The following is a 26,706-nucleotide window of genomic DNA, read 5'->3' on the forward strand; positions in this document are numbered from 1 at the left end:
TTCAGGAAGAAGAGAGATTTCGATGAGCAGTGGGGTGGGGGTTCACTCTTCTGCATAGAGTGGTCAGAGACCGTCTTTATGGGCCTTTTGAATAGAGACCTCAGGGAAGGAGGGAAGTAGCCGTACTCTTACCTGGGGAAGGAATCCTGTGCTATTCAGCAAGTGGAAAAGCTTAGAGTCACTTGCCTCTGCTCTCAAATTTATTCTCTGCCCTTGCCTGCAGACTGTTTCCCAGGCTCCCTTGCCCACTGTCTTCCTGCTTGGCCAGAGGAAGGTGGGAGGAGGAGGGAGGCTGGAGCATTTCCTCCCAGCTCCAGGGGGCATGTCTAGCAGTGCTGTGCTTCCTCTGTGGTCTGTGGACGTCCCACGTGGCCTGCAGGTGAGGCCACGGTCTTCTTGTTTCACTGTTCTCCTTGGTGCCCCTGCCACAGGCTGGCTGTTGCCTGGTGAGTCTGTATTTAGGAGTGGAATTGCTGGATCTTATGCTAATTCTGTGTTTACCTTTTTGAGGAACCACCGAACTATTGTCAACAGTGACTGTACCGTTTTACAGTGATACTTTTTTTTTTTTTGAGTAGAGATGGAATTGCCTTTATTTCTCTGCAACTGAAATTAACTCTGCTATTAAATCCCCTTTCAGTTAGTTTTTACACTCTTAACATTACCTCTTCCTCTGTTCCTCTGGCATCAGGGATGGATTGGCTTTCTGACATTGGTAATCTCTGGGTGGCCTCATTATGTCCTGTTGGGCTTTGTAGCTCGGCCAGAGTCTTTGTAACAGATGCCCTGTGTTCGGTTCCTTCAATGCTCTCCTGGTGTGGTTTCTGTTCATGGCTGGGCAGGCGCTCACGTGGAGCATGCTTGGCGTGTTGGAGGAGCATCAAGGAGATCAGCGAGGCTGGAGCAGGGCGAGTGAGGCGGAGAGTGGCAGGGGTGCAAGGCCAGAGGTGGAGGAGGAACCAGGCCACGGATCGGCAGTGAGTGGCACTTTATCCTCCTTGGCTGCTTTTGTTTTCCTGATCTCCACCTACCTCCACCAAGATAATTGGCACCTGTTCTGTGGAATCAGCAGAGATGTTTTGTTTTTAGATTTAAATAGACTGGAGCCTTCAAAAGTCATCCAGTATCTCAGATTATTGTGCATTTATTCATTCTTTAAAAATCTACCAAGTTCTGGGGCACCTGGGTGCCTCAGTCGTTAAGCATCTGCCTTTGGCTCAGGTCATGATCCCAGGGTCCTGGGATCGAGCCCCACACTGGGCTCCCTGCTCTGCGGGAAGCCTGCTTCTCCCTCTCCCACTCCCCCTGCTTGTGTTCCTTCTCTCGATGTGTCTCTCTCTGTCAAATAAATAAAATCTTTATTAAAAAAAATCTACGAAATTCTGAATTATAAAATTTTTTTTAAGATTTTATTTATTTGACAGATACAGCGAGAGAGGGAACACAAGCAGGGGGAGAGGGAGAGGGAGAAGCAGACTCCCCGCTGAGCAGGGAGCCTGACGTGGGGCTCGATCCCAGACCCTGGGGTCATGACCTGAGCCGAAGGCAGACGCTTAACCGACTGAGCCACCCAGGTGCCCCTGAATTATAAACTTTAAAATGGTGGATTTTATGTTAAGTGAAATTTGCCACAATTAAAAAATTAAACCTGGAAGGGGCTAAGTTACCTTTAATTGGCAAGTTTAAGTTTTTTTCTAACTGAAAGGGAATTTAATAGCAGAGTTAATTTTAATTGCAGAGAAATAAAGGCAATCCTACCTCAAAAAAAAAAAGTATTGATGTAAAATGGCATAACCACCATTGACAGGAGTTTGGTGGTTCCTCAAAAAGGTAAACCTAGAATTACTGTCTGATCCAGCAATTCCACTCCTAAATACAGACCTAAAAGAACTGAAAGCAGGGACTCAAACACACTTGTATGTGAATGTTCCTAGAAGCATTATTCACAAGAGCCAAAAGATGGAAAAACCCAATGTCTATTGACAGATGAATGGATGAACAAAATGTGGTATATACACACAGTAGGATATTATTCAGCCATAGAAAGAAATGAAGTACTGATAAATACTAGGACATGGATGATCCTTGAAAACATTCTGCTAAGTGAAAGTGGCCAGATAAAAAGGTCCCATATTGTACGATTCGACTTATATGAAATATCTAGAATAGTCAAATTCACAGAGACAGAAAATGGAATAGAGGCCCCTGGGGGCTGGGGAGAAGGGGAGAATGGGGGAGTTATCGTTTCCTGGGTATGGAGTTTCTGTTTGGGATGATGGAAAAGTTCTAGAAATGGGTGGTGGTGATGGTTGCACAACATTATGAATGTAATTAATGCTACTGAATTATGCACTGAAAAATGGTTAGAGTGGTAAATTTTATTATGTATATTTTACCACAATTTTTAGAAAGCAAAAAAAAAAAAGTGTCAAGTTTACAGACTTTTTACAAGTCTTTATTAAACCACACTTCCTGTCTTCTGGTTTCAGGAGGCAGTCCTGTGGCTGGTTGGGAGAAGGCCGGGTGACGAAGCTACAGCCCCTTCTTGGGAACTCTGCTTTGCTGATCCATTTGTGTCTTGTAGTCAGGCTCGTCCAGATTAGGATGTGACTGGGATTTGGGGGGCACTTGTGCTCCCCTAAGTCTGAGGCTGGAATAAGGGAGCACTTGATGGCCTTTTGTTCCTGGAATCGTTGATAGCATGGATGGGTGATTCTGTTAGTTTTTTACTTAAAATCCATTCCCCGTTTCTTCTTTGGCTTAACAGAACCTTGATTTTGCTCGGGGCCCTGGGATGTCCTCTAAGTAATAGATCATGAGTGATTAAGCCAATCTTGACATTTTATATCTCTCTTCCTCTTGGTTTTCTGGGATTACTTACCCTTGCCTGAAAAAAAGGGGTGATAGAGCTGGTTTTATCTTGTCCTCTTTCTTCTTGATTGTGGCTGTGATACCCAGGGTGGTGGCAGTCCTCTGGGACAGGGGGGTGAAAGTCAAGAGGTTGGGGATTCTGCCCGTGACAGTGGCTTTGAACCAGCTGTCTACCTCCAGACTAAGTCTGTGAGAAAAAGAAGCCTTTCTTTGGTCACAAGAAGCCTAGCTCCTTGTAGTTGGGCTTTCTGTTTCTCGTTGAGCAATGCTGTCTTGTTTTTCTTTCTTTCTGAGGGATGCATTTGCCGCTTGGATGCACGGAGGCACTGCTCAGCGCCCGGAGTGTTGCCCCTCCTCTGTAACTGTCAGATGGCCGAGGAATGCGCCCTGTCACTCTGCATCAGTCTTCTGGTCGCAGGTGACAGCAAGTCACTTAGACTTCAGCAAACAAAGGGCACTTACTAACTTAAGTAACTAAGAAAACTGGAGGGCGAACTGGATTTAGGGGCTCCGCATCCCCCACATCGGTCTGTCTCAGCCCTGCTTCTGTCTGGGTGGGTGTCTTTCCCAGGTGGACGTACTCTACAGGAAAGGGAGGAAAAGGGCCGAGTGGCTCCAGATTTATGTGATTATCAGAGCTCCTACTTCTAGGACAGTGGACGGCAAACTTCCTCCTTAAGGGATCAGATAGTAAGTATTTTGGGCTCTGTGGGCCATAGGTATCTGTAGCAACTTCCCAGTGATGACTCTAACAGGAAACCAGCCACAGGCAGTCTGTGTACAAAGGGGCACGACTCTTCCAATAAAACTTCACTTACAAAGACAAGTCATGGGCCAAGCTTGCCCTTAGACCATTGTTTGCTGACTTCAGTTCTTGAGGGAGCCAAGGTCTCTCCTCTAGTGGCTCAGGTAGAAGTTGTGGGGAGAGCCCTGTGGTCCAGGGCTGGGACTAGGGTGAGAGCAGCGAGGCCCTCACTGCAGCCACAGAATTTACAGGAGCACCAAAAAACTCAGCAATCGGGAGACCTAATATTTTCATGCAATATTTTTAAAAAGTCAAATTAATACAGAAAAAAAATCATGACACTCAAAATAACAAACAGGGTCGGGAGGGAGGGTGGGGTGAGTGAGGCCAATTGCGGCGCTCGGCCAGGTGATTGCCCAGTCCGGCTTACCTGTCCAGCGCTGCGGGAGGAGAGGTTTGTGGTGCTGAAGGTAGCTTCCCAGGGACCCGGATGGGAGTGCCTCCTCAGGGGTTTTGTCTTCCAGAGTATCTAGGCATCTCTTATAGCCCAGCGAGCCTGTTAGGAACTTTGCCAGAGGGCCTGTGGTGTTAGCCCCCCTCTGTTAATAAGTACCCCCGGAGGTGGTTTGCATCAACAGCCCCTTCCAGGCTCTTGTTCATGTGCGCAAATGGCGTTCAGGCGTCTGGAGAACCAGAAGCCCTCACCCATTTCTGGAATGAGCCTCTGGTTTCATAGAAGCAAGAGATCAGTGTATTGCCCCAAATTAAATTACAGACGCTGCAAGCGTTAAGTGGCAGGTGAGCTGCACTTGAGAAAGACCACATTAATGCTGGCAGTGGAAGTGGACCCCTGCTGGGGTAATTCTCACCCTCGCTGCATCACTTTGGCAGGCTGGGGAAGGATCCTGTAGCACTAAGCAATTTGCAAAATTGAAAGGTGAAAACACACGTTAAGTGTTTCATGTGCGTTCAAGGTCAGAGGGAGGTCACAGCAGTTCTCCAGAAAGACCAGATGCAGGTGAGAGTCACCTGATTTGAGTCATGCCAGAGATACAGATGGTTGTTTGGCATGTTTTGAAACAAGTTATTGGCCTGCCGGCCCCGGATATTGCTCTCACCATTCCCCTTGTCCTGGTTTCTGAGAAAAGCACTGAGTGGAAGAAAGGCCGTTACACATTTGTGTGGTCTGGGCTGATCTCCTGGGTTTGGGAAGGGGATTTGTGTGGCATTTAGGGATTGAGACAGAAGGGAGTCCTGAGTGAGCTGCTGTGTTGGTTTTTCCAGTCATTCCTGAGCTGTTTATTTAAACTGATCCCAGAGGTCGGCTTGATCCACAGATACGCGTATGTATGCATTTAGTTGCTGTTAACAGGAAAAGGAGAAGAGGAAACAACACAGTTGCTCTCGTTTGAGAAGGTTGTCATTAGGCAGATGGCGGTTGGTCATCATGGCCTGGCCATCGTGCTCAGGCTCTCCTTCCCTTTTCTTCAGTCACCCCAGGATCTCTGGGTGCTTCTGTACTTTGGGGCTTTTGATGGGAGAGGAATCGGAAGTGTAGCATGACCGAGTGAGCCGCCAGGGTCATTCTCTTGATTGATCTCTTCACCGTCGTCCAGCCTGCTAGACTGGAAGCTTCGTTAGGGATGAACCCTTGTTGTCTACCTGGTAGCCCACAGTTTTGCCCAGTCCGTGGCTTCCATTAAGAATGCAGTCCATGCTAACTGAGCTGAACTGAATTATTCGAGTGAATTTGCTAACCCGGTGTCCAGTTTATGGAGATGTGTGTGTTTACATTCTTTAGAAGGGAGCTTGAAAGATCCTGTCTCTCAGAGGGCTCTGTGAGCCTTTTGAGCTCCTGGCTTAGAATCCCCATCTGGCAGCAAAGACTCAGCAGTGTCTCCCTTGGGATATTAAGCAGTTGTGAACATGATCCTCTTGAAGAGGGTAGAGCCGTCTGTCACCACACAAGGCTGCCTGAGTTAGTGCTTTGCAGTCAGGCAGCTCCGAGGTCCCATTCTGTCCTATAGCTTACTAACTGCGTACCACTGGGCCAAGTTACTGCCTTGGCCAGGCCTCTGCCCTCGTCTTTGATATGGAGATAACCTTGGTGCTTATGAGGACTGAGGTCAGATGTCAAGTCTTGAGTGCAGTGGCGGGTACTTTGCTAGTGCTTTGCACACAGCAGCGCTTGCTGGTGTTGCTGGTTATTGGCAGCATGGAACAGGTTTGATGAGCATACGTGAAGACAGTGGGTCACAAAATGAGGTTTATACTAGAATGAAAATTATGAAAACAATCTCTGTGCGTGTGGATGAAAAAGGTGGGATGTGAGGAGATCCAATAACTACCTTGTGGATAAAAAAAACTTTTTAAGCTTTCCCTTAAAGCCTTAAATCTGTTTCTATTCTCAGACATATGGAAATCCTTTCTAAGGAGCTAGAAATGAGGACAGTTATGGACAAGGAGGTTCAAAGCAGTATGTAGGGAAGATTGGCAATATATCATGTTCCCAGAGGTAGAGAAATGGTTAAAATATGTTTCATTGGGAAGCCATAAAAAAATCATGTTTTCAAAGATCTTTATTTTTTTAAAAAATTTGAAAAAGATTTTATTTATTTGAGATAGAGCAAGAGAGAGAGAGAGCATGAGTGGGGGAAGGGGGTGGGGTGGGGGAGGGCAGAGGGAGAAGCAGACTCCCCGCTGAGCAGGGGTCCTGACTCGAGACTCGATCCCAGGACTCTGGGATCATGACCAGAGCTGAAGGCAGACGCTGAACTGACTGAGCCACCCAGGCGCCCCCACGTTTTCAAAGATCTTTAAACATTACAGCAAAATGTTCATGATCTAGACAAGTAAAGAAACCCAGATGCGAAGTTATACTCTTCAGTGTCTTCCTTTTCTGTGCTGAGGAAGTAACTCTTATGATCCTGAAAAATGCCTAGGGACTGTCACTCTAAAACGATGCATGTCCCAGGCTGAGTGCCATCGTGCCCGTCCCTCTCTCTGCAGAGCCCGTGTTCTGGTTCTACGTGAAGGAGGTCCTCAGCAAGCACGAGCTGCCACGCTTCTACTCCCTGCGCCACATCGCCTCGGACGTGGGCCGCGGCCGGGCCTGGCTGCGCTGTGCCCTCAACGAGCACTCCCTGGAGCGCTACCTGCACATGCTCCTGGCCGACCGCAGCAGGCTCAGGTACCGGGGATGGCCTTCCGGGGGGAGGCGTAGCCGGCTGCTAGAATCGCAGCATCTGACTGCCTGGGTTTGTGTCCCAGTCTCCTTGTCGAGGGCACGCGGGTTCCCCTTTTATAGTCCCCATGTATTCAGCGTGCTTGGGGCACGGATGGTTAGAGAATAAGTGAGAGAATGAATGCTTGTAAAGGGCTCAGTATGGCACCTGCATACAGCAAGTACTCCGTAAATGCTTATTTAGGTGTGGGATGTGGAGAGAGCTTTTGTCCCAGGGTACAGCCTGCTCTTCACTTGGTGAAATTTTAATTTGGGCTCCTTTCAGGTCTAGAATTTCTTTCTCAGTAGAAATTGGGTGTTTAGTGCTCAGTTTCGTGTTTGTCTTGGGTTCCTTACAATTCCTTCTGTTTTTTTGAGGTTAATCAATCCCAAACTGACTAAAAGGAATAGAGAAGCTTTGTGCTGGGAAGGGAAGTCAATTGTTATTTAAAAAGAAAAAAACCTATTTTATGATGTTTCCTTTTTTTTTCTTGATCGTAAACATACAGCTCACTCTATCAGTTAGTATAGGTCAGTTTATGCTGCTATAACAAACAGCATAAAACCCTCCATGGCTCAAGACAGCCACGTTTACTTCTTCTCCCGGACACATGTCTATCATGGATGAGTCGGGGTTCCCTGTCTCAGGGTCCCAGGCTGACAGAGGCTCCCATGATTGCCAAGGTAGGAAAAGGGGATGTGGTTGAACTGAGCACTGGCTTTTGAAGCTTCTGCCCAGAGAGATACTTCACTTCCACCCGCATTTCGTTGGCCAGCGAGTCACGTGGCCACAGCCTAGCTCAGCAAGGTGGGGGCGTGTGGCTGTCGCATAGCCGTGGGAGGAGGGCACTGCATACGCGTCAGCCGTAGTACTGTCAGCCACATTCCTTTCAGAAACATGTGACAGTGCTGTCATTGTCCTATACTCATGATGTTAACAATGACTCTGTGTTGGTGGCTATTACTTACGTCTGAGAACGGTGGACTAGACGTGTTGCTTTGTGTCACCTCATGGTGCACAGGCACCGTGATCAATCCTGTGCAGGTTCCTTGAGTAGCTTCCACATTAGCAGTGCCCAGCTCCTAAACAGTGAGGGTTTAATTTCAGTGAATTAATCTCATTTAATTCAGTAAGCTGGCATTTCATTCGTGCCATGATGCGTTCCCATGATTTTATATGCTGCCATGCGTTCCCTGGCTTGTCTCCTCTTCTGTTTTTTCATGCTGCTCGTGGTCACCTGTCTACCAGCAATTTGTTAGGGGTTCTGGATTGTGCACGAAGGCTCTGACAAATACTCTTGAAGTTCTCCCGTTGATGGTGCCTGTGGGGCCGAGTCCGGCTGTGTGCTCAGACTGTGGGACTGAAATGGAAGGTGTGGGGGCCAGGACTACTGTGCTCACTGCACCCGTGTGCCACTTAGGTCCGAGCCCCGAGGCTGTGGACGTCTGGGTGCACCCCCCGAGCATTAGATAGTTTTAGTTGAGGAGAACATACTCCTGTTTCTTACAGTGAGTTTTCTTCTTCTTCTTCTTTTTTAAAGATTTTATTTATTTATTTGACAGAGAGAGAGAGAGGGAGGGAGGGGGAGAGAGAGAGCACAAGCAGGGGAAGAGCAGAGGGAGAGGGAGAAGCAGACTCCCCGCTGAGCAGGGAGCCCGATGTGGGGCTCGATCCCAGGACCCTGGGATCATGACCTGAGCCGAAGGCAGACGCTTCACCGACTGAGCCACCCAGGCGCCCCTACAATGAATTTTCATGAAGCTCTTTCCAGCAGATCATTTGCAAGTAGTTCAGAGTTGTACAACTCAGTATCAAGGTCGAAATGAATCCAGCTGTTAACGGTTCACAGTTGAACTTACCCGAATCACTAGCCACTTACTAACTAGATGTGGGCAAACCAGATTCATTCACGTGCGTGGAAACTGGCTCCGACTTTTAAAGCGTCGCAGTCTGGGGAATTGGAGGTACAGTGGCAGAGCCAGCTCGAGCATGTAGTTTGCGCTTAGGCTGACACTCCGCTGGGTAAGCTTATCGGACGGCAGGCGTTCCTTTGTTCCGTCGTTTGCACTCAGTCACTCCCGCAGCCAGGGTGTCCCATCTCCTGCTGCAGGTCCCTTACCACTGAGTGTGCTTTAGCGCTGTGAGCTTTGACTCCATTAATTGAGAGTTCTCCAGCCTGGTAGGGGAGTACTTGCTACTGCTTAGCAAGCCTCGGATACAGAGCTGGGGGGCTAGACTGGGGCACCAGCTTCAGGGCCCTGGCCGTACCATCATTGCCGGACAAGCTTGGACTAACCCTGTAGACCTTGCTGACCCCTTTCCTTCTACTGCCACTGAGAGTCGTGGGCCCCTTTTAGCTTCCCAGCCCTTTCCAGGGGTAACTTGGGCTTTGGGGTCTGCAGCCCAAGCAAGTATTATGTACAAAGGCTCTGGTTGATGGAGCCATGGAACTCTATCATTTCCTTCTATAACTGTCTCTTGTGGTAGCCCAGTCATGGCACGCAGGGGGCCAGCTCAGATTTCCTGCCTGTGTCTTAGAGACCTAGCTTGACTGGATGCCACTCCTCTCTTTGTCCCCTTCTCCTTTGCTGCTTCATAAATAACTGCATTTACATGTCATGCCTATTTCAGTACACTCAAGCTCAGGGGACCGATGAGGAAGTCGTAGGATATATACATTCAGTCCTTTGTTTATTAACCAGAAGCTTCGGCTGGGCAGAGACCTTGGATAGCCACTCTGGGATGACCAGGCACAGATTTTCCAGGGAGCCATGTAAGAGAACTGTCTGGCCAATGGATGCAGAAAATCACTGTTCAGAACTTCTTCCCTTTCTCTTTCAATTTGCAGCATTTTTTATGAAGACTGGTCTTTTGTGATGGATGAAGAAAGGTCTAGCATGCTTCCTACCATGGCAGCTGGTAAGCCTGGCCCAGGCCAGGAGTGATGGGTACTTAAAGCTTGGTGAGCAGAGTCGGCTGCCTGGGAGGGAATTTATAACTCCAGGAGAGGCTGTGATTTTCCCTGTCCCTCCCCGACTTAATGAGTCACTTGTCACTGTCCTTCCTTTAGTAGCATTGGTCACCGAGTCCATTCATCTTGAATTGGATACCCTGGCAGGGAAAGCATAGGGTTGGGAGTTTTGGCTGTGGCTTTGCAAGACCTGGGGAATTGGAAGCAGGAGACCTGGCTTTGAAGCCTGGCTCTACCCTTTCCTGGCTGGTGACCTGGGGCAGGTCCTGTGAACTCTGTCACCCTTATTTCCCTCCTCTGCATGGTAGGGATCCTGATAGCATGGGAATTGCTTTCATAGGGCTGTGAGAGAATCAAGTGTGGTGAAGAGTCATGTCCACGATTTGTCAGTGTGGAAGCCCCTGGATGATGTTAGTTGGTGAATTGTTAGGTTGTTTATCATTTGACTCTCACTCAAAGGGTGAGCCCAACAGAAGTGGGTAACTTGATTCTTTCTTTCAAATCCTACCTTGCCTTTTTTTTCCCTGAAGGTTTACACTAAGTCCCACATATTGAGAGTTAACATTTGTCTTGTCCATTGATGGGGAAGAGTCAGGCTTTGACTGTGATGTCCTCTGTAGACCAGGGCAAGCTTTTGCCTGAAATAATAATAGTTACAATATTGATGCACATGTTTGATTGCTTACTGAACTGAGTGGTTTTGGTGGGTGATTGTCTTTAATACCCTGTGAAAGAGATACTCTCGTCCCCATTTTACAGATAAGGAAATGGAAGCTCAGGTTGTACGTGGCTTGACCCAGGTCTCCTAGAAAGCGGCAGTGCTGGGATCCAACCCAGGCAGTCTAACCTCAGAACTTACATCTTAATCTCTGGGGGTTGACCTCTTATTTGTCTTTGACCGAGAGGGAGAAAATTGGGAAAGACTCATCTGCTATGATAACTGGTGTCTCCTGACCCCATTTTGTGGGAGGTTTTTATTTTATTTTATTTATTTATTTTTAAAGATTTATTTATTTATTTGACAGAGAGAAACACAGCGAGAGCAGGAACACAAGCAGGGGGAGTGGAAGAGGGAGAAGCAGGCCCCCCGCAGAGTGGGGAGCCCGATGTGGGGCTCAATCCCAGGACCCTGGCATCATGACCCGAGCCGAAGGCAGACGCTTAACTGACTGAGCCACCCAGGCACCCCTTGTGGGAGGTTTTTAAATCAGTGCTTCAAATCAGGGCGTTCCCTCTTGTGTACTCTATCGTTTGCCCCACACTTATCGTGTTGGAGGTGTGACTTCCCCATGGCAGACACTCCAGACTTTTCCCTTTTCTGGGCAGGTCTGAACTCCATCCTCTTTGCAATCAACATCGACAACAAGGATTTGAATGGGCAGAGTAAGTTTGCTCCTACCGTCTCAGACCTCTTAAAGGAGTCCACGCAGAATGTGACGTCCCTGCTGAAGGAATCCACGCAGGGAGTGAGCAGCCTTTTCAGGGAGATCACGGCATCGTCCGCTGTCTCTATCCTCATCAAACCTGAGCAGGACACCGACCCCCTGCCCGTCGTGTCCAAGCATGTCAGTGCTGGTGAGCGAGAATGGGCATGGGAGTTTGAACAGAGGGGTCGGGTCAAAGGACGGCTGACCGTGGCTGAGAGGGACACACCTCGTGGTCCGAAAGTGCCAAGGGAAATCTCATGCACTTGCGCTTTCAGTTTGCATTTGTGTTTATTTTTCTTCCCCTTACTTGCTCTGAGAGGGACTGAGAGCCTTGCTGAGATGTGAAGACGATAGGGTGGGAGCGCACTCAGCTCACTGACAGCACGATGACTGTGACACGAAGCCAGATGAGCTTCATCTTCATTCATTTATTCCTTCATCCATTCATTCATGTGTTCATTTACTGCATTCTGTTGTGCTAGGCAGTGAACTAGGAAGATCTCTAGCATTTAGCCTGTAGTCTCTTTTGGGTTGGGTAAGAATAGATGTTTAATGACAAATTATACAAGTAAGTAATTATCCTTCTGATAAATGAGATGCAAGCCAAGCATGGGGTGCTATGAAGAAGGTGCACTCTTGGGGGGAGTGACATTTAAGTGGAGGCCAAGGGCAAGGGAGGAGTTGTCAGCTTTGACTCCCTAGGCTGGGGAGGCCAAAAAAAGTTGATTTAATTGAGATCCATTTTGTGAGAACTTTGTAATATGCCTTGAGCCTTCTGGAACATCCAGAATGTTGCTACAGCAGAAGTGGAAATTTTGGGATTAAGTATGTAGTGCTAGTATTCTCAAATCCCTTTAACAAGACAGTAACCATGGTCATCTCTTCGGTATTATTAGTGATAGTGAAAACTCAGAATCTTGTGGGGTCTTTGATATATGCTGGCTTTATCTGTCTTGTCCTCTCCTTCTCCAGTAGAGACCCCAGGCAAAGGACACAGGAAAGAGGGCTGTTGAGGGTTTTGTGTAACAGAGATGCTGGAATTTGTATATCCAAGGAGTGTCCCTTTCACTGCTTTTGACACTGTCTCAGAGTTTGATATACTGGTGAAGCATCACCCTGTCACAGCTTGGCTTGGGTGGAATGGAATGTCTGGAATCAGCTCAAAGTGTCTCACACCCAAGTTTGACGATTAAGATGGGTGAACGTACTGGTCACCAAGGCAGCCTTGATTTCTGTTTCAGTTAGTATTTACTGTGTAACAAACAGCTCCAAATTGTAGTGGCTTGAAACAGCCACGATTTATTATTATTATTTTTTACCAGCCTCTGGGTTGGCAAGATGGCTCTGCTGATTTCACCCGGGCCCCCTCGTGGGGCTGCCCTGAACTGGTGGCTGAGCTGGAAGATCTAAGATGGTCCCACTTATGTGCCTGGAAATAGTGCTCACTGTTGGCTGGCGTATCTGTTTGTCCACACATGGCGTCTCATGCTCTAATGAGCTAGACTGGCTTCCTTCCCTGGGAGTTTCAGGGCAGCGTTCCAGGGGCGTACAACACCTCCTGGTGCCTGGGCTCTGGAACTCGTTATCTGTGCTGCATGCTGTTGGTGAAATCCGTGCTCTGAGCCAGCCCACGCCCCAGGGGGTGGAGAAGGAGATGCTACCCTCAATGGGAGCAGCAGTGAAGTCCCATTGCAGACAGGGATGAATTGTGGCTGCTGAGCCATTGACCACCACCCCAAACTTGTGTCCTTGGTTTCATCAATTAGCCAGGAGAGTATTTTCCAAAGTGAAAGTCATTTCCGGAATGGGAGCTTCCCCTGAATCAAAGTGCTTACAAGGGACGATTGTTAGGTATGCTCTGTGGCATGTTGGTTTAAATCAGAAGTAGAGCCCCACATTCATTTTGCTCAGTGTCCTATAGACAGATTTTTTTTTTTACCCCAAGGATTAAAAAAAAAAAATCTGAATTTATCTTGTTTATTTTTCCGAAGAATAGTAGAGGATTTTCCACAGTCTAGAGGTAAAATGGCTCAATCATGGCTTTGTCTTGCCTGCCGCTTCTTCTAACACCATATCTTCTTTTGCCAGATGCCAGATGTAAAAAGGAGCGGAAGAAGAAAAAGAAGGTGACCAACATTATCTCTTTTGATGACGAGGAAGAGGAGCAGAACTCTGGCGATGTTTTTAAAAAGATCCCCGGGGCAGGGGAGAGCTCAGAGGAGAACTCCGACCGCTCCTCCATCAATATCATGTCGGCCTTTGAAAGCCCCTTTGGGCCAAATTCCAACGGAAGTCAGAGCAGCAGCTCATGGAAAATTGATTCTCTGTCCTTGAATGGGGAGTTTGGGTACCAGAAGCTCGATGTGAAAAGCATCGACGATGAAGACGTGGATGACAACGAGGATGATGTGTACGGGAACGTGTCGGGAAGGAAATGCCTGGGCCACTCGGGGTCACCTGAGAAGTAAGTGTCACTTGAGCTCTTAATGAAGGGTGGTGCATTAACGGCTTCCTCTTTCTGCAGCATTGGGTGAAATCCGAGCGCACGGTTTATATGTGTGTAGGGCATCATTCGCTTTTCTGATCTTGATCGAAGAGGAAAGAGCATGAGCTTACTGTCCTTCTGAGAATGAACAGAAGGGAAGGGAGTATATTTGAAGGTACTTATTATAAGGTTGGTGTCAAGATGTGTGCCTTGAAATTCCTGCTTTATGTATGTGTTTTTGTTTTTGTTGGATATTCCTTGTGTCTCTGCCTTGCTTCTAGCACAGGAAGCTCCGGAGAGAGGCAGGGTTATTCTAGCAAAGAGTCGCCCACTGGCAGTTTCTGTGTTTATCTACTGGGGTGTGAACAGCAGGAATTCGCCTGTCTTGCCGCTTTAACGGTGGTGGTGCAATAGATGTGTGTTTATGGAAGGGCCTTGATGCACAAGAAGGCCGAAAGCGGTAAAGCATAGTTAAGAGTGTGGATCTTGGAATCAAGACAGCCTGGGTTCTTGCTTACTAGCTACATGGCTTAGGTTGGACAAGTTTACCCCCCAGAACCTCATCGGAGACCTGGGAGAAAAACAGCACCTGCTTTTCGGAGTCATTGTTGAATTAATGGGATACTGTGCGTCGGCCTTTGGCAGCAAGAAAGAGCCCAGGTCAGCCGCTGCCCTTGCTGCTCTGTAAGAATTCCTGTGCTTGGTCTTATCGGAATGCCAGATGAACTGGCTGCGTCTTTGCTTGGGCCTTGCAGTGCCCGGTGCTATCCGTCGCGGCCGGCTTCAGGCCGGCTTCAAACCAGCCCAAGACCCCGAGGCGGGATGCGGGGCTCGGTGTCTCTGGCCCTAAGCTTCTCATGTCCCATGTGTTCTGATAGGAGTCTTGTTTCTCATGAGACAATGCCTGTTTCTGATTTCTGCTGTCGTCCTCATTCACACGGGTACTTGTATTAGCAGCATGACCTTGTTGATCTTCTGTGGCAGGCCGGGCCGGCGGGTTCCGCGTGTACCCATCGCAATAGTAGGAGATGCCCTGGGAGGTTTTAGTGGGCATCGCCCTGTCTTCAAGGATTTGGAAGAACGGGATTCCTCGGAGAGCGGAGATTTGTCCGAGCACTGAGTGAAGCAGGGATTAAGGGTAGGTTGTGCTGTGCTCCCAGGCTTTTGCTGTCAGATAGTCCCCATGTTTCTGCATAATTAGGACTGTTGGTTGGTTGACAGATCAACACGTCACGATTTGTTGATGTTGCCCCCCGTGGTCAGTATTGAGCTCGTTGGCTTTTGCTGTTCTCATTTTTGCTTATTTGTTATCAGCCATTCTGAAATGAATATTTTCACGCACAAGGCTTTTTTCTACTCCTGACGTCTTGGTCAGGGTCGCTTCCCTGAAGTATTGTTTCCCTGAAGCGTTGCTCTGGCTCACGGGGTGAGCGTTTTCTACCTGGGACCCGCGTGTTGCAACCTGCTGTGTGAGTCAGGATCTCCAGAGAAGCAGAACCAGCAGGGGGGATCCCCCTCATCCACGGTCCACTTGCCATGGTTACCGTTCCGTGGTTTCAGTTACCCATAGCCAACCATGGTCCTGAAGCAGATGCTCCTCCTCCTCGTGGATCATCACAAGGTCGGTAGTAGCCTGGCCTACGTCATTCACCCCACTTCATCTCATTGATGCTGGCAGGCTGGGACCGAGGACCCAGAGGGGGTCCCACAGGACCAGCCGAGGGGGTCCCTGGCTGCATGCAGGTTAGAAATCCAATGCGAGCCAGCAGGAGGTAAAAGCAGAGTTTATTGGAGGCATAGAGAGAGTGCAGGTACAGAGTGTCTGGGAGACCCAGAAAGGGTCTGGGGGTTTTTATTGAGGACAGTGGTCTGGTGTATGTCACCTCTCAGGCATCCAGCAACCAGTGAGAGCAAAGATGAGGACCCAGGTGTTATTTCTTGGAGCCACCCAGGCACCCCCAAAAAGCAGATTTTTATGGAGTCCTTCAGTCTCCCTGTCTCATCATCAAATAGGCAGTTTGTCATCACAAGAAGGGTGACTACAGTACACTATGATATTTTATGATATACATTCATGTCACCTTTTATTGCAGATTATTGTAATTGTTCTATTTTATTTATTTTTTAAAGGTTTATTTTATTTATTTTGTTTGAGAGAGAGAAGGAGACTACAAGTGGGAGGGGCAGAGAGAGTCTTAAGCAGACTCCACACTGAGAGGGGAACCTGATACGGGGCTCGATCCCACAACCCTGAGAGCGTGACTCCAGTCGAAACCAAGAGTAGGGCGTTTAACCGACTGCACCACCCCTCCTATTTTATTATTGTTGTTAATCTCTAAGGTGCCTAATTTATAAATTAAATGTTATTATAGGTGTGTATGGATAGGAAAAACACAGCATAAATATAGGGTACAGTTTTGGGATTTTCGGAATCCACTGGGGGCCTTGGAACGTATCCTCTGTAGATAAAGGGCAGAACTACTGTCTGTCCAGATTTATTTTAAGGAACTGGCTCACGTGATTGTGGAAGCTTGACAGGTTGGAATCTGTAAGGTAGACCAGCAGCCTGGAGACCCAGGGAGGAGTTTCAGCTTGAGTCCAAAGGCTGGCTGCTGGTGGAATTTCTTGTTCTTTGGGGGGCCTCTGTCTTTTCCTGTTAAGACCTTCAGCTGATTGGATAAGGCCCAGCCGAACCGGGGAGAGTGATCTCATCTACTCAAAGTCCAGTGACTGAAGTGTTCATCGCATCCAAAAGTGAATAACGTTGGATCAGGTTATCTTGCCACCGTGGCCTGTAGCCGAGTTTCTGTGCGTCTGTGGGTGAGTGCGTCTCTGAGTTGATTCACTCTGTGTTTTTGGCCTCAGACACAGTCATTTTCTTCCTACCGGACTGTGCCATTGAGGGAGGCCTGGGGAGGAGGCCAGCTTGTGAGCCAGGGTAGCCGCCACGGGCATTGTGATGTGTAACACACAAAACAGTGCAGGGTGACCTCTTCAGGGGCCCGGGCCCTTCGAGGCCATTGGGCCTCCTGCGGATTATGGGCAGCCTCTCCCTGGCGTAAGGGGGGATCTCGATCGAACGTTCTGCAGAGCATCTTGGGGAGGAGCAGAGGAATGATGACATGGCCTACTGAGTAATCCTTTCATTTTCATTCTAAGCTAACATTCGCACGAAAGGTCTAGGAGCCTGGAGGGCCAGAACCTGAGCAGTTGAACAGCACCGCCAGGTTTGTGAGGGACAGGTGGCCTGTCCAGGAGAAGCACACTGTGGATGCGACAGCCTCTGGCCATGGCAGGGCTCCAGTCGTCTCTGAAATGCTCTGTTGGCCAAAAGTTGGGTTTATGTTTCTGTTTGCTGGCAATTAAACCACCTCTGATGACCAAGGAAAAATCTTGTCCCTCCCGCCTCAATATTTACCAGTGTTTGCTTTGCATTTTGTTTTTGTTTTTCTTAAAAGAGGATGATGTCTTTATTATAGAAAGGGGTTTTTCTGTCGCTTCCTGTGTGACCTCTGACACCAGTAGGGAAGGGACACCAGAAGGGAACATGATTCAAAAAGAATTACAAACATAGGGACAAGAAGAACCATGAGAGACGATGGACTCTGAAAAACAAACTGAGGGTTCTAGAGGGGAGGGGGGTGGGAGGATGGGTTAGCCTGGTGATGGGTATTGAGGAGGGCACGTTCTGCATGGAGCACTGGGTGTTACGCACAAACAATGAATCATGGAACACTATATCTAAAACTAATGATGTAATGTATGGGGATTAACATAACAATAAAAAAATTAAAAAAAAAAAACACCATAGGGACAAACATTACACCTCACTAGCAGTTAAACAAATGGAGAATGCCATCAGACACCGTATTTTGCCACAACTTAGAACTGGATAAAAGGCAAGCCCTGGGTTAGCACCCTGGGGGGGGCTTGCTCTCAGCGTGTCCTCAGTTGTGTGGTATCTTCCGGGCACACAGGCGGCGCCAACTGTGGGGTGGATGACGGGGCCAGGCTGGTGCACAGGGGTGTCCTCACAGATCTCACAGATGGCCGGGAGTGGTGACAGCCCTTGGGGAAGACAGTTTGACACGACGACGACGGCAGGAGCCTTAGAAATGTTTATCCTGCTTGATTCAGCAGTTCCACTGCTGGGAATGTGCCCTGAGGACAGAGTCTCCGGACCGTGGCTGCGGCTAGATACCAAAGTCCGCCTTTCCAGAAGCAGAACTCTGGAGCTGACCTCTGTTAATAGCCGACTGCTCTGTAGCTTACACTTTAACATCCTAACATTTCAGGTCTCAAACATCTTTTTTTTTTTTTTAAATTAAGTTTTTAATTTTAATGCCAGTACAGGTAACAGTGTTTTACCAGTTTCGGGTGTACGCTATAGAGATTCAGCAGTTCCATCCATGACCCGGTAGGATCTTGAACATCTTCACTGACATTTAAGAGTATCTCAGTAGTTAGGATGAACTTAGGAATGAATATTGAATGAAAAAAGTAAACTATAAATCCTGCACTGAGTTTCATTACGACCTCCTAAAGAAAAGTATGTGTAGGAAGAAAGAAGCACTAAGGAAAGAGTGTCTAAGTCAGTTTTGTTTTTGGTGTGGCTTTTGGTGTATTCCCCGCCCCCCTCCTCTTTTTGGCATTTTCTAGGTTTTAAAATAAGCGTCTCTTTTTTCTAATGAAAAGCAAAACCTTTTATTATTAAGCCAACTGTGGAACCCTGCTCAGGATTGGTCTCTGTCTTAGGAATCACTTCGGTGTAAATCGTTTTGGGGGTGGTGGCCCTTGGGCACTTTTGCTTGGGTTCTAAAACCTCAGCTGATGGGGTCTGGCTTCACCTGCACTCTGCGTTTCTGGGAAGTCGCAGAATTTCCCCTTAGAATAAACAGTGGAAAATCCCACCCGCCTGGAGCCGGTGCAGTGGCCCAGGAAAGGACGGGTGGTTTTGCTGCCTTCTCCTGAGGGGCGGCCCTGAGTGCCTCGGGGTGTCCGGGAGTCTCCCTGGTCACCAGCTGCTGGATCTGAGCCCCAGGAGGGCGGCTTGCTCACTGTAGAGACACAGCCGAGTTCACCCCAGAACCTGGCCCCAGTGTGGTTGTGCTGCCCCAGGCTCCTGAGGGGCCCACTGTGGGTGTGACCTGCAGGATTAAATGATGGATTCTGCAAAATGCTGTTAGGATTATTTCCCGTTTGTAGCTCAGAGCCAAACATCTGACCAAAAGCTAGAGAGGGCTGAAAGGAAAATCTCTAAGTGGCCTCTTGAAAGGCCTGACAAAGTAGCCTATGGGCCAGATTCGCCCCCAAGCTAAGAATGGTCGTTACTTTTTTGAAAGGGCTGTTAACAACTACAAAGAAGAGTACTTATGGCCACAAAGCCTACACTATTTCCTGTCTGGTCCTTTACAAAAAAATTGTGTTGATCCCTGATCTAAACCTAAAGAAAAACTACATGCATCATGCCACACGGTGGGCAGCATTCAGAAAGCCCATTGTAATTGGATTTGAAGACGTGGCCTCAGACCCTGAAGCCTCGGTTCCGTCCAGGATGCTGAACTTGGACAAGTCACATCCTCCTGGACCTCTTGTCTCCCTTTTTCCCCCCCTTCCTTTCCTCCTCCTCCCCCCTCCCATCCTTCCTCTGTTAAGTAGGTAGGGCTATGATCTGCTTTGGACTTCTTTACACCTGAGTTACAGAGTGATTTTTATAAACTTTAACGTCCCCTGCAACTTCAGCCTGGTATTTATTAATGTTTCCACTGTCCAGCGCAAATGCTGCAGTGGGCAAAACCTTCCCAAACACACTGAACTGAACCAGCGGGTGCGACAAAGATGGTCCAGGTTGCTTTTGTACTTTGTGGATGAGGTGTCGCCGTAACAGGTCATGCGAGCCCGGTTAACGGTTCAGCTGACCCCCTTTCTTGGAAGGGACCCAGACACGATTTTGGTCTGATTCTGCTCTTTTACTAATGAGGGTTTGAGAACCAGCGAGGCGACGGGACGCTAGCCCCAGGTCACGTGGCTGACAGCATTTCAGAGCCTGGGACCCTGTGCTTCGTCCTGCTTCAGAGCTCGGCACGTGCTGCATCCCCCTTGTCCGTCCCCCTCTTCACTCCACTCACCCTGCGCTCTCACCTCTCACCCCCCTTCTTCAAGGATGCTTGCTGTGGCCTTGCTGACCAGCTCCGCGACTCTGAGTTGCTGTCTTACATCTCCTTGTGGGGTTGTGTGATTCACGTCCTGGTCCCCCAGCCCACTGTAAGCTCCTTGAGGGCAGCATGAACACCGTTTGGCTCTTTGGCCAGCACAGAATATATGTGAGCCCGGAGCCTGGCCTGTAGTAGGTGCTCAGTGAGCACTGGTGGGAGGAATGAAGGCGTGAGGTCCGATCTGGACCGCATGGCCCTGTTCCCAGCCTGGGCCTCCTACCTTCAGCCCCGTCACGGTCTGGCTGGCTCCCGAGAGGGAACTTGAGGGAGGCCCGGCAGATGCCTGTGGTGGTCTGAGCCCTCGGATGCTCTTCGGTCTGTCACGCAGCTGTCCTCTCTCGCTTAGGCCACTGGATGGGAACACCCGCCTGTCCCAGATGCACAGCTGGGCCCCTCTGCAGGTGCTACACGGCGACACCGACGTCCTCTTTCCGGTCAGTGGAGTGGCCTCCTACAGCCCTGCAGGTGGGTGCTTCCTGATTCCTCCCTCCCTCCGTTCACGTGCTGGGTTCCCTCTGCTGGCGGGAGGGAGCCAAGAGGCACGGGGCTCAGGGCAGGAGACTGGAAGGGACTGAGGGTCTGGCTTGTCTTCTTGCTGACCCAGAGTGTTTGAGGTGCTCCCATCCGAGCAAGGGTTGGGCCAAACCAGCTGACGAGTCACGGAGGAGCCCCGATACCGGTTTGTTTTCCTTACTAGTGATTTTTTGGGACCTGGGCACGTACAAGCTGACCACAAGTGGTGACCATTAATTTTGCCTCTTAGGGAGAAACGTTACAGAACTCATAGCTCTAAAGGCCCCCGCACCCTTTGCCGCCAAGTGCTGAGAGCTCAGAGAGCAGCTTGCTCAGAATCTGCCTGTGGGGTGGTGAGCGTTCCCGACTCCTTCCATTTGGTTGAGTGTGCTCTCGTGTTACTGTTTTCTTGAGCTACAGCAGGTCACGGGGAGTGGTGGGAGAGGGGGAGGGGACGTGGATGAACTCGGTGGGTGAGTGGCACAGTGCAGCGCTGGGTAGCCGTCACCCCAGTCCCCCCCAACCCAGCCCCTACACAGGCACCTTCTCCCCCTCCCAGGGCCAGGTTTAAGAAACCATAACGGTTTCTGGACTGCTCAGGAAGCTGTTGACAGTCTGAACCGGATGACAGACTGTCTTTTTGGTCACGGGGGCGGACAGAAACCCGCTCAAAGGAGCTGGAGCTCAGGAGCAGGTGGGCGGCCGACTGGCAGCTGTCTCGAGTGGGGGTCAGGTAGCCCCGCCCCAGGAGCCGCAGGAGCTGAGCAGGCCGGGTCACCTCTCCCAGCGGGAGTGTTCCCGGCGGAGACCGGGGCTCCTGAGTGTGCGGGGCGAAATGACTCAGTCCTCCAGGCGGGTCTCCTCTCTGGGAGGTGCGGCTGATGCGTGGTAATGGCAGCCCTCGGAGTGAGCCCAGGCCTGGAAGGTGGCCCATCTGGACGAACGCATCCTCTCTCGACCACAGCCTGTGAGGAAGGGCTGGCCACTGTTACCCCACCTTCCTCTCAGACTTGTGGTGAAGGCTCCCCAAGGTGCTGTGGGGCAGGGTGCCAGGCAGCGGCTCAGGCCCCGTGAAGCCTGCTCTCAGCACCGCGGCAGTGGTGGGGCACCTGCTGTGGGGTGTCCGGGGACCGGGAGCCGCTGGTCGGAACGGAGGGCGCTCCTGGGTCTCCCCAATTCTGCGCCCCACACCTCCTTATGGGGTCTGCCCCGTCTCCTCTTTTCCTTTGAGAGGCTTTGCTCTCTCTCGCCACCTTGCCCCCTCCCCGTTTGGCCTCAGCTGCGCGGCCTCCCATACTGGCCGGCACTTCTTCCTGGGTCTCCACTGAAGCCCCGGGCCGGGCTGGTGGGCCGGGCTGGTGTCTGCAAGCCAGGCCGGCATCAGCCGCTGCGTTCCCTCAGGTGACCATGCGGGGCCCCGATGGCCAATGGGGGGCTTGGTTACCATGCCATGGCCCGTTCAGGGGCAGTGCATGCACACGTGGACAGGGTGCCTGAGAAGGGGGGGCTTGCAGAGAGCAGGCGGTCCTGGCCCCCCTCTGGGACCACGTGACTTCCACCTGGCGACCTTGTCTCCCTCCCCACTGAGGGGACCAGCGGTCGCTGGGCTGTCAGGTGCCTGCACTTGTCACTCTGTTTTGTTTCCAGTGGCTCCTTCCTTTCTTAGCTGGGCTCCTCTCAACCGTCAGACCCTGGGGGTCGAGGGCCGGCTGCTCCTGGGGCGCTGCTCTCTGCCGTTTTGTTAGGTCTGGTCTTATAGAACTCAGCGCTCTTCCTCCCTCTGTGGGCTTTCCTTCCGTGTCTTCAGGGAGAGTAGCTTCTGGCCGGCCTCCAGCATCCTCACGGGAGGGCGTCCTCCTGGCAGCTTTCCCGTGGTCCCACCTCTGCCTCTCAGCTTTCCAGACCCAGAGGCTTCATCTTGTTGCTCTCGTGGGACCCTGAGCTCCAGCTGATCTTGATTATCCTCATCAGAGATGCTGTGTGTGAGCCGGTCTGCCAACTTTTTAATGTACTATAGTAACAAAGCCGCCAGGAGTCCTGGAAGCTTGTGACAGCCTCAGGGGCAAAGTTGCTGTGGGTAGGAGTTGCATAGGAAGACGAATTATGCTTGGGCTGCAGAAGATACTGGAATCAGAACTGGGGGAGTCGGCTACCTGATTGGAATGCCAGGTTGCTTCGAGTCCCTCCTGGCCTGATCCCCATTTCCTTGGGAGGCCTTTCCCTGGGCAGCTGTGGGCGCACACTGTCAGCTGTCTCTCTTAGACTGCTTTTCTTTTGCTCATCTCTGACTGGTGTCCCTTCCAATCGATACCCTCCCACTTGATCAAGGTTAACAAATTATTCCTTCTCATTCTAGCCGGGGAGCCAGTTTGGTCTTTAATGACAGCTTTGCACACAGAGGGCTCTACCCTTAGGAGACCTTCCCCATCATCTTTGAAAGTGTTGGTGCCTCTAGCGTCCCTGCCCTGGGGGGCATTTAGCAGAAGAGGGAGGGAGGCACTTGGTGTAGAAGGATGAATGTTTTTGGTAGCTAAATCGGGGGAGGGAGAAAGTGGCAGAGAAGGGGACTCTCAACACAGAAGTATTGTCCTTCTGATTCTTGGATGAGGTGGATTAGGGGGCCCGGCTTTGGAGCTGCATTCCTGGGGTTAGAGGCTCAGAGAAGGAAGACACTGGCCAGGGTCACACGAGACCCGGGTGGAGGATTAGCTACAGTAACTCCTCTGAGCATGTCTACTACCTGCAAACAGCAAAGCATGTTTACTGACATCTCTTTGAAGCTGCAAAGGAGAGAGAACCCCGAAAGTTTCTTTGCACTGCGATATTCAGTGGAGGTGACAAAACACCCACTTCTACTCACTGCACACGTGAAAACGTTATTGCTCCTCTTCTCACTGAGGGTCCTGGCTTTAGTGTTGGGTTTGAGCAAATTCAGAGTCAGTTTCTGAGGGCTTGTTTGTTCATTTGAAGCCTTGGGTCCTCGCACTTTCATTTCCTCGTCAGGTGTAATGTTCTTCCACCTCCTGTCCTACCGTTGGGTCTTCGGGGTTGCTCGGTGAGGTTGTGGAGGCTCTGTTGTAGCACCGCTCCCGTCTGAGATGGTTGATCTGGGAGCGTGGCTCCCAGAGGGCAACGTTACTGTTTGGAATGTCAGGATACTGTGGTGCCCACCCAGCCTGCGTGGTGTGTGGTCTCCACCCCACTCATGTGGGTCGTGTGCCACGCAGGGCTCATGGATTTCTTTACACAGCCAGTGGGTGGTTGTGCTCTGCACCAGACTGTGCTAGGCTCTGGGAGGATCCAGAGGTAAACACTCACCCCCCCCCCCCCCCCCACCGCCCAGAGTTTTGCAGGCAAGGAGGGGACAAGGGACATCAACATCTCTCCCTGCTTCTACCCCTGCCCCCACCCTGGCCATTCTCCTTATAGCAACTGGAGTGATTTCTTAGAACATAAATCAAATTGCATCATTCCCTTGCTCCAAACCCTCCCAGCGCCCTGAGGATAAAATCCAGAATCCTCACTGTGGCCCCCCAGACCCACGCTCAGTGTGCAGCATGATCTCCTCCCATTTTTCTGTAGCTCGACGCCCCTAGCCACACCAGCCTGTGTCCACTTCCAGTCTCTCTCCTCCTGGCCCCTGTGCGCATCCTTCAGGAGGCAGCCCGAGTGGTGCTGGCTCATAAAGGGCTCCTCTGCCCCTTCCCCCCGGCAGGCCGGCCTCACGTTCACACTGCCAGAAACCTCCTGTGTCCCCAGTGCCCTGACCTGAGCTTGTAACCTGATAATTCCTGTCCCCCTGCTAGTCTTTGAGGTCTGTGAGGGCAGGCCCGTGTCTGCCCAGTGTGACCCTGACCCTGGCCAGAGCCAGTTCACGGTGCGGGGGCAGGGCTCAAGAGTCATTTGCTGAGTGGGTGAGCGGTGGGTGGACCAAGTGCATGGGGATGGGGCATGCCGAAGGGAGTGGACACCTGGCAGTTGGAAAAATGCTGTCCAGGTGGGGACACAGTATAGACACAGGAATAGGGCAGGCAGTCCAAGGACCCGTAGAGGGAGAGGCACGTAGCTCAGATCAGCTGTGTGAGAGAGAGACCATGAAGTGGGGAAGGGCTCTGCTCTGCCCCTGGGCACAATGAGGTTCAGACCCTCACACGTTAGCTTGCGATCTTGGACGGATCACTGAAATCCTTCAGGGCTGTCTCCACATCTGGTAAAATTAAGATAATAGTAGCGTGCGCCTCAGAGGGCACCTCGAGGGTGAGTGACACAGTGAGTGCTCACTCTGTGGCCCCAGCGCGTCAGGCCCACTGCGGTGTCCTGGCTCGCGGGGGTGTGTGATGGTGGGACATCACTGGGGCCGAGTAGGCCTGGGATCTGGAATGCTGGTGGGTGACCATGGCCTTTCCTCCAGCTGTGGAATTCTGCTGTGCATGTTGGAGTCCCCGTTTTCGCTTCAGGGAGAGGAATCCAACAGCTGTGAGTTGGATTAACAAGGGTAAGACAGAACTGCGGGGACCCCCTGCGGGAGACCCCTAGAAGGTATGGAGCCTCACCACTAGGGTGGCAGTGGACACGACTGTGGACAAGGAGTGGCCGATAATGAAGTGGAACCGGCCGGTCTGGGGGACCCGGAGGGAGGTGGGGGTCCCGTGGACGGGGTGACAGAAGGGAGTGCTTTGCTCAGTTGTGATCAGGTGGTGGGCCCTGCAGGGTATCCCAGTGGAGCTTTCAGGCAGGCGGTGAGCCCCGTGGACGAGGATGGGGCCCCAGCCAGAGGTGGGGCCAGGACCTTGTTGGGTTTGCCGAGGGGGACGGGGGCCTCTGAGCCGCCATGCAAGAGATACCTTCACAAAGGAATCAGAGAAAAGACGATGGGGTGGTGTGTGTGTGCGTGTGCGTGTGTGTGATGATGGTGGGGGCTGTGGTAGGCGGGCTGGGTTGTAGAGCAAGTTGCACTTAGCACGCAGTGACTGTTCCCGCTGAAGCATGTGTGTTAAAGCGTGAGTTCAGTCATGCGGTCGGTATTACTAAAATGTCGCAGGGCAGGCACTGGTGTTACCCATTCATAGTTGAGGAAGCCGAGTCACAAAGAGGCTAGGCAGCTTCGCGCCTAATTAACGTTGGAGGCAGGGCCTGCACCCGGAAACAAACCACAACACTCTAGGCAGGGGAGGCCGAGGGGGAGGACACTTGCTGTTTCCCTTTCGAACTTCTTAAAAAAAAAAAAGGGGGGGGGCGGCGAGTGGAATAGCTTGGTGGGGACAGCAGTATTGAAAAAACAGTGAAAAAAAGAGAAAATTCTCTTCAGGATTCCCTGAGTACAGCCCCTTAAGAGCCGGGGAATCTCAAGCAGGAGGAAACTCAGGCGAAAACAGGAGGGATGGCAGGGAGGCGGCCGCGGAGCTGAGGGCCCGGAGATGCGTCCCCCATCCGGGCCTGGTTCTGCAGTCGGCCTTGAGAAGCCCGGAGTGTCTCCAAAGGGCACGTGTTACCCTGGCTGATACTGGCCTTCGTGGCACCGTCCAGCCCAAGGGCGGTCGCGCTCTTTTCTGGAAAGAGACCTGAACGGCAGCTAGTACCTTTATGAAAATCCTTAGTGCCTCTAGAGATTATCTGCGGTCTCCCTTCTTTTGAATGCCTTTCCCACACACAGCCCGCGCAGGGAGGCGGCTTTCTAGAAAGCGGTAGGGCACTTGGTTTTGATGGAGACAGACGTTATCGGTGATGAGACTGTGCTGCCCCCTTGTGTCTGTCCTAAGCCACTACAGCGAGAGGGGTTCTGTCTGTCAGAAAGCTGATTATTATTCCCTGATCCTAAGGCTGGCTCTGAATATGGACTTCATGCACAATTCCAGGTGGCTCAAGGTCAAAAAGGTTAAGTAGGAGGATGGGGCCTCCTATCAGTGACTGATACCAAATCTGAGATGATGGCCAAAAAAACGAAACAAGTAGCAGATTAAAATCTATTGTGCAGGTGAGGAAACATTTGTAAGCCGACTGATGTAGCAGATGAGCAGATGAGCCCGTGTCTGCGCTGTGTCCTTGCCTCATGGAGAACATGAAATGAAAACAGACAGCTGACTTTCTTTCTGCGACTGCTCTCTATGCACAGATGCCCCCCTTGGAAGCCTGGAGAACGGGACAGGACCGGAGGACCACGTTCTCCCGGAGCCCAGCCCCCGGTACAGGTTAGTATTCCAGAGCCAAATTGCCTTTGGGATTGAGTTGTCCTGGTCACAACTGTGCATTTTATTC

General features: G+C 50.8%; 1 protein-coding gene across 1 annotated transcript in view; it reads left to right on the top strand.

Annotated features, from left to right (window-relative positions):
• The window catches only part of SNX29 (sorting nexin 29), a 510,558-nt gene that overhangs the window by 55,579 nt on the left and 428,273 nt on the right, over positions 1-26,706 (top strand). Inside the window, exons 5-10 of the mRNA XM_032392169.1 lie at positions 6,626-6,806; positions 9,689-9,759; positions 11,138-11,386; positions 13,327-13,702; positions 20,285-20,403; positions 26,564-26,639. Coding sequence (XP_032248060.1) covers positions 6,626-6,806; positions 9,689-9,759; positions 11,138-11,386; positions 13,327-13,702; positions 20,285-20,403; positions 26,564-26,639 — 1,072 coding nt within the window. The remainder of the gene's footprint in view (positions 1-6,625; positions 6,807-9,688; positions 9,760-11,137; positions 11,387-13,326; positions 13,703-20,284; positions 20,404-26,563; positions 26,640-26,706) is intronic.

Source organism: Phoca vitulina, unplaced genomic scaffold, assembly GCF_004348235.1.
Source record: "Phoca vitulina isolate PV1807 unplaced genomic scaffold, GSC_HSeal_1.0 scaffold66, whole genome shotgun sequence".
NCBI classification, from domain to species: domain Eukaryota; kingdom Metazoa; phylum Chordata; class Mammalia; order Carnivora; family Phocidae; genus Phoca; species Phoca vitulina.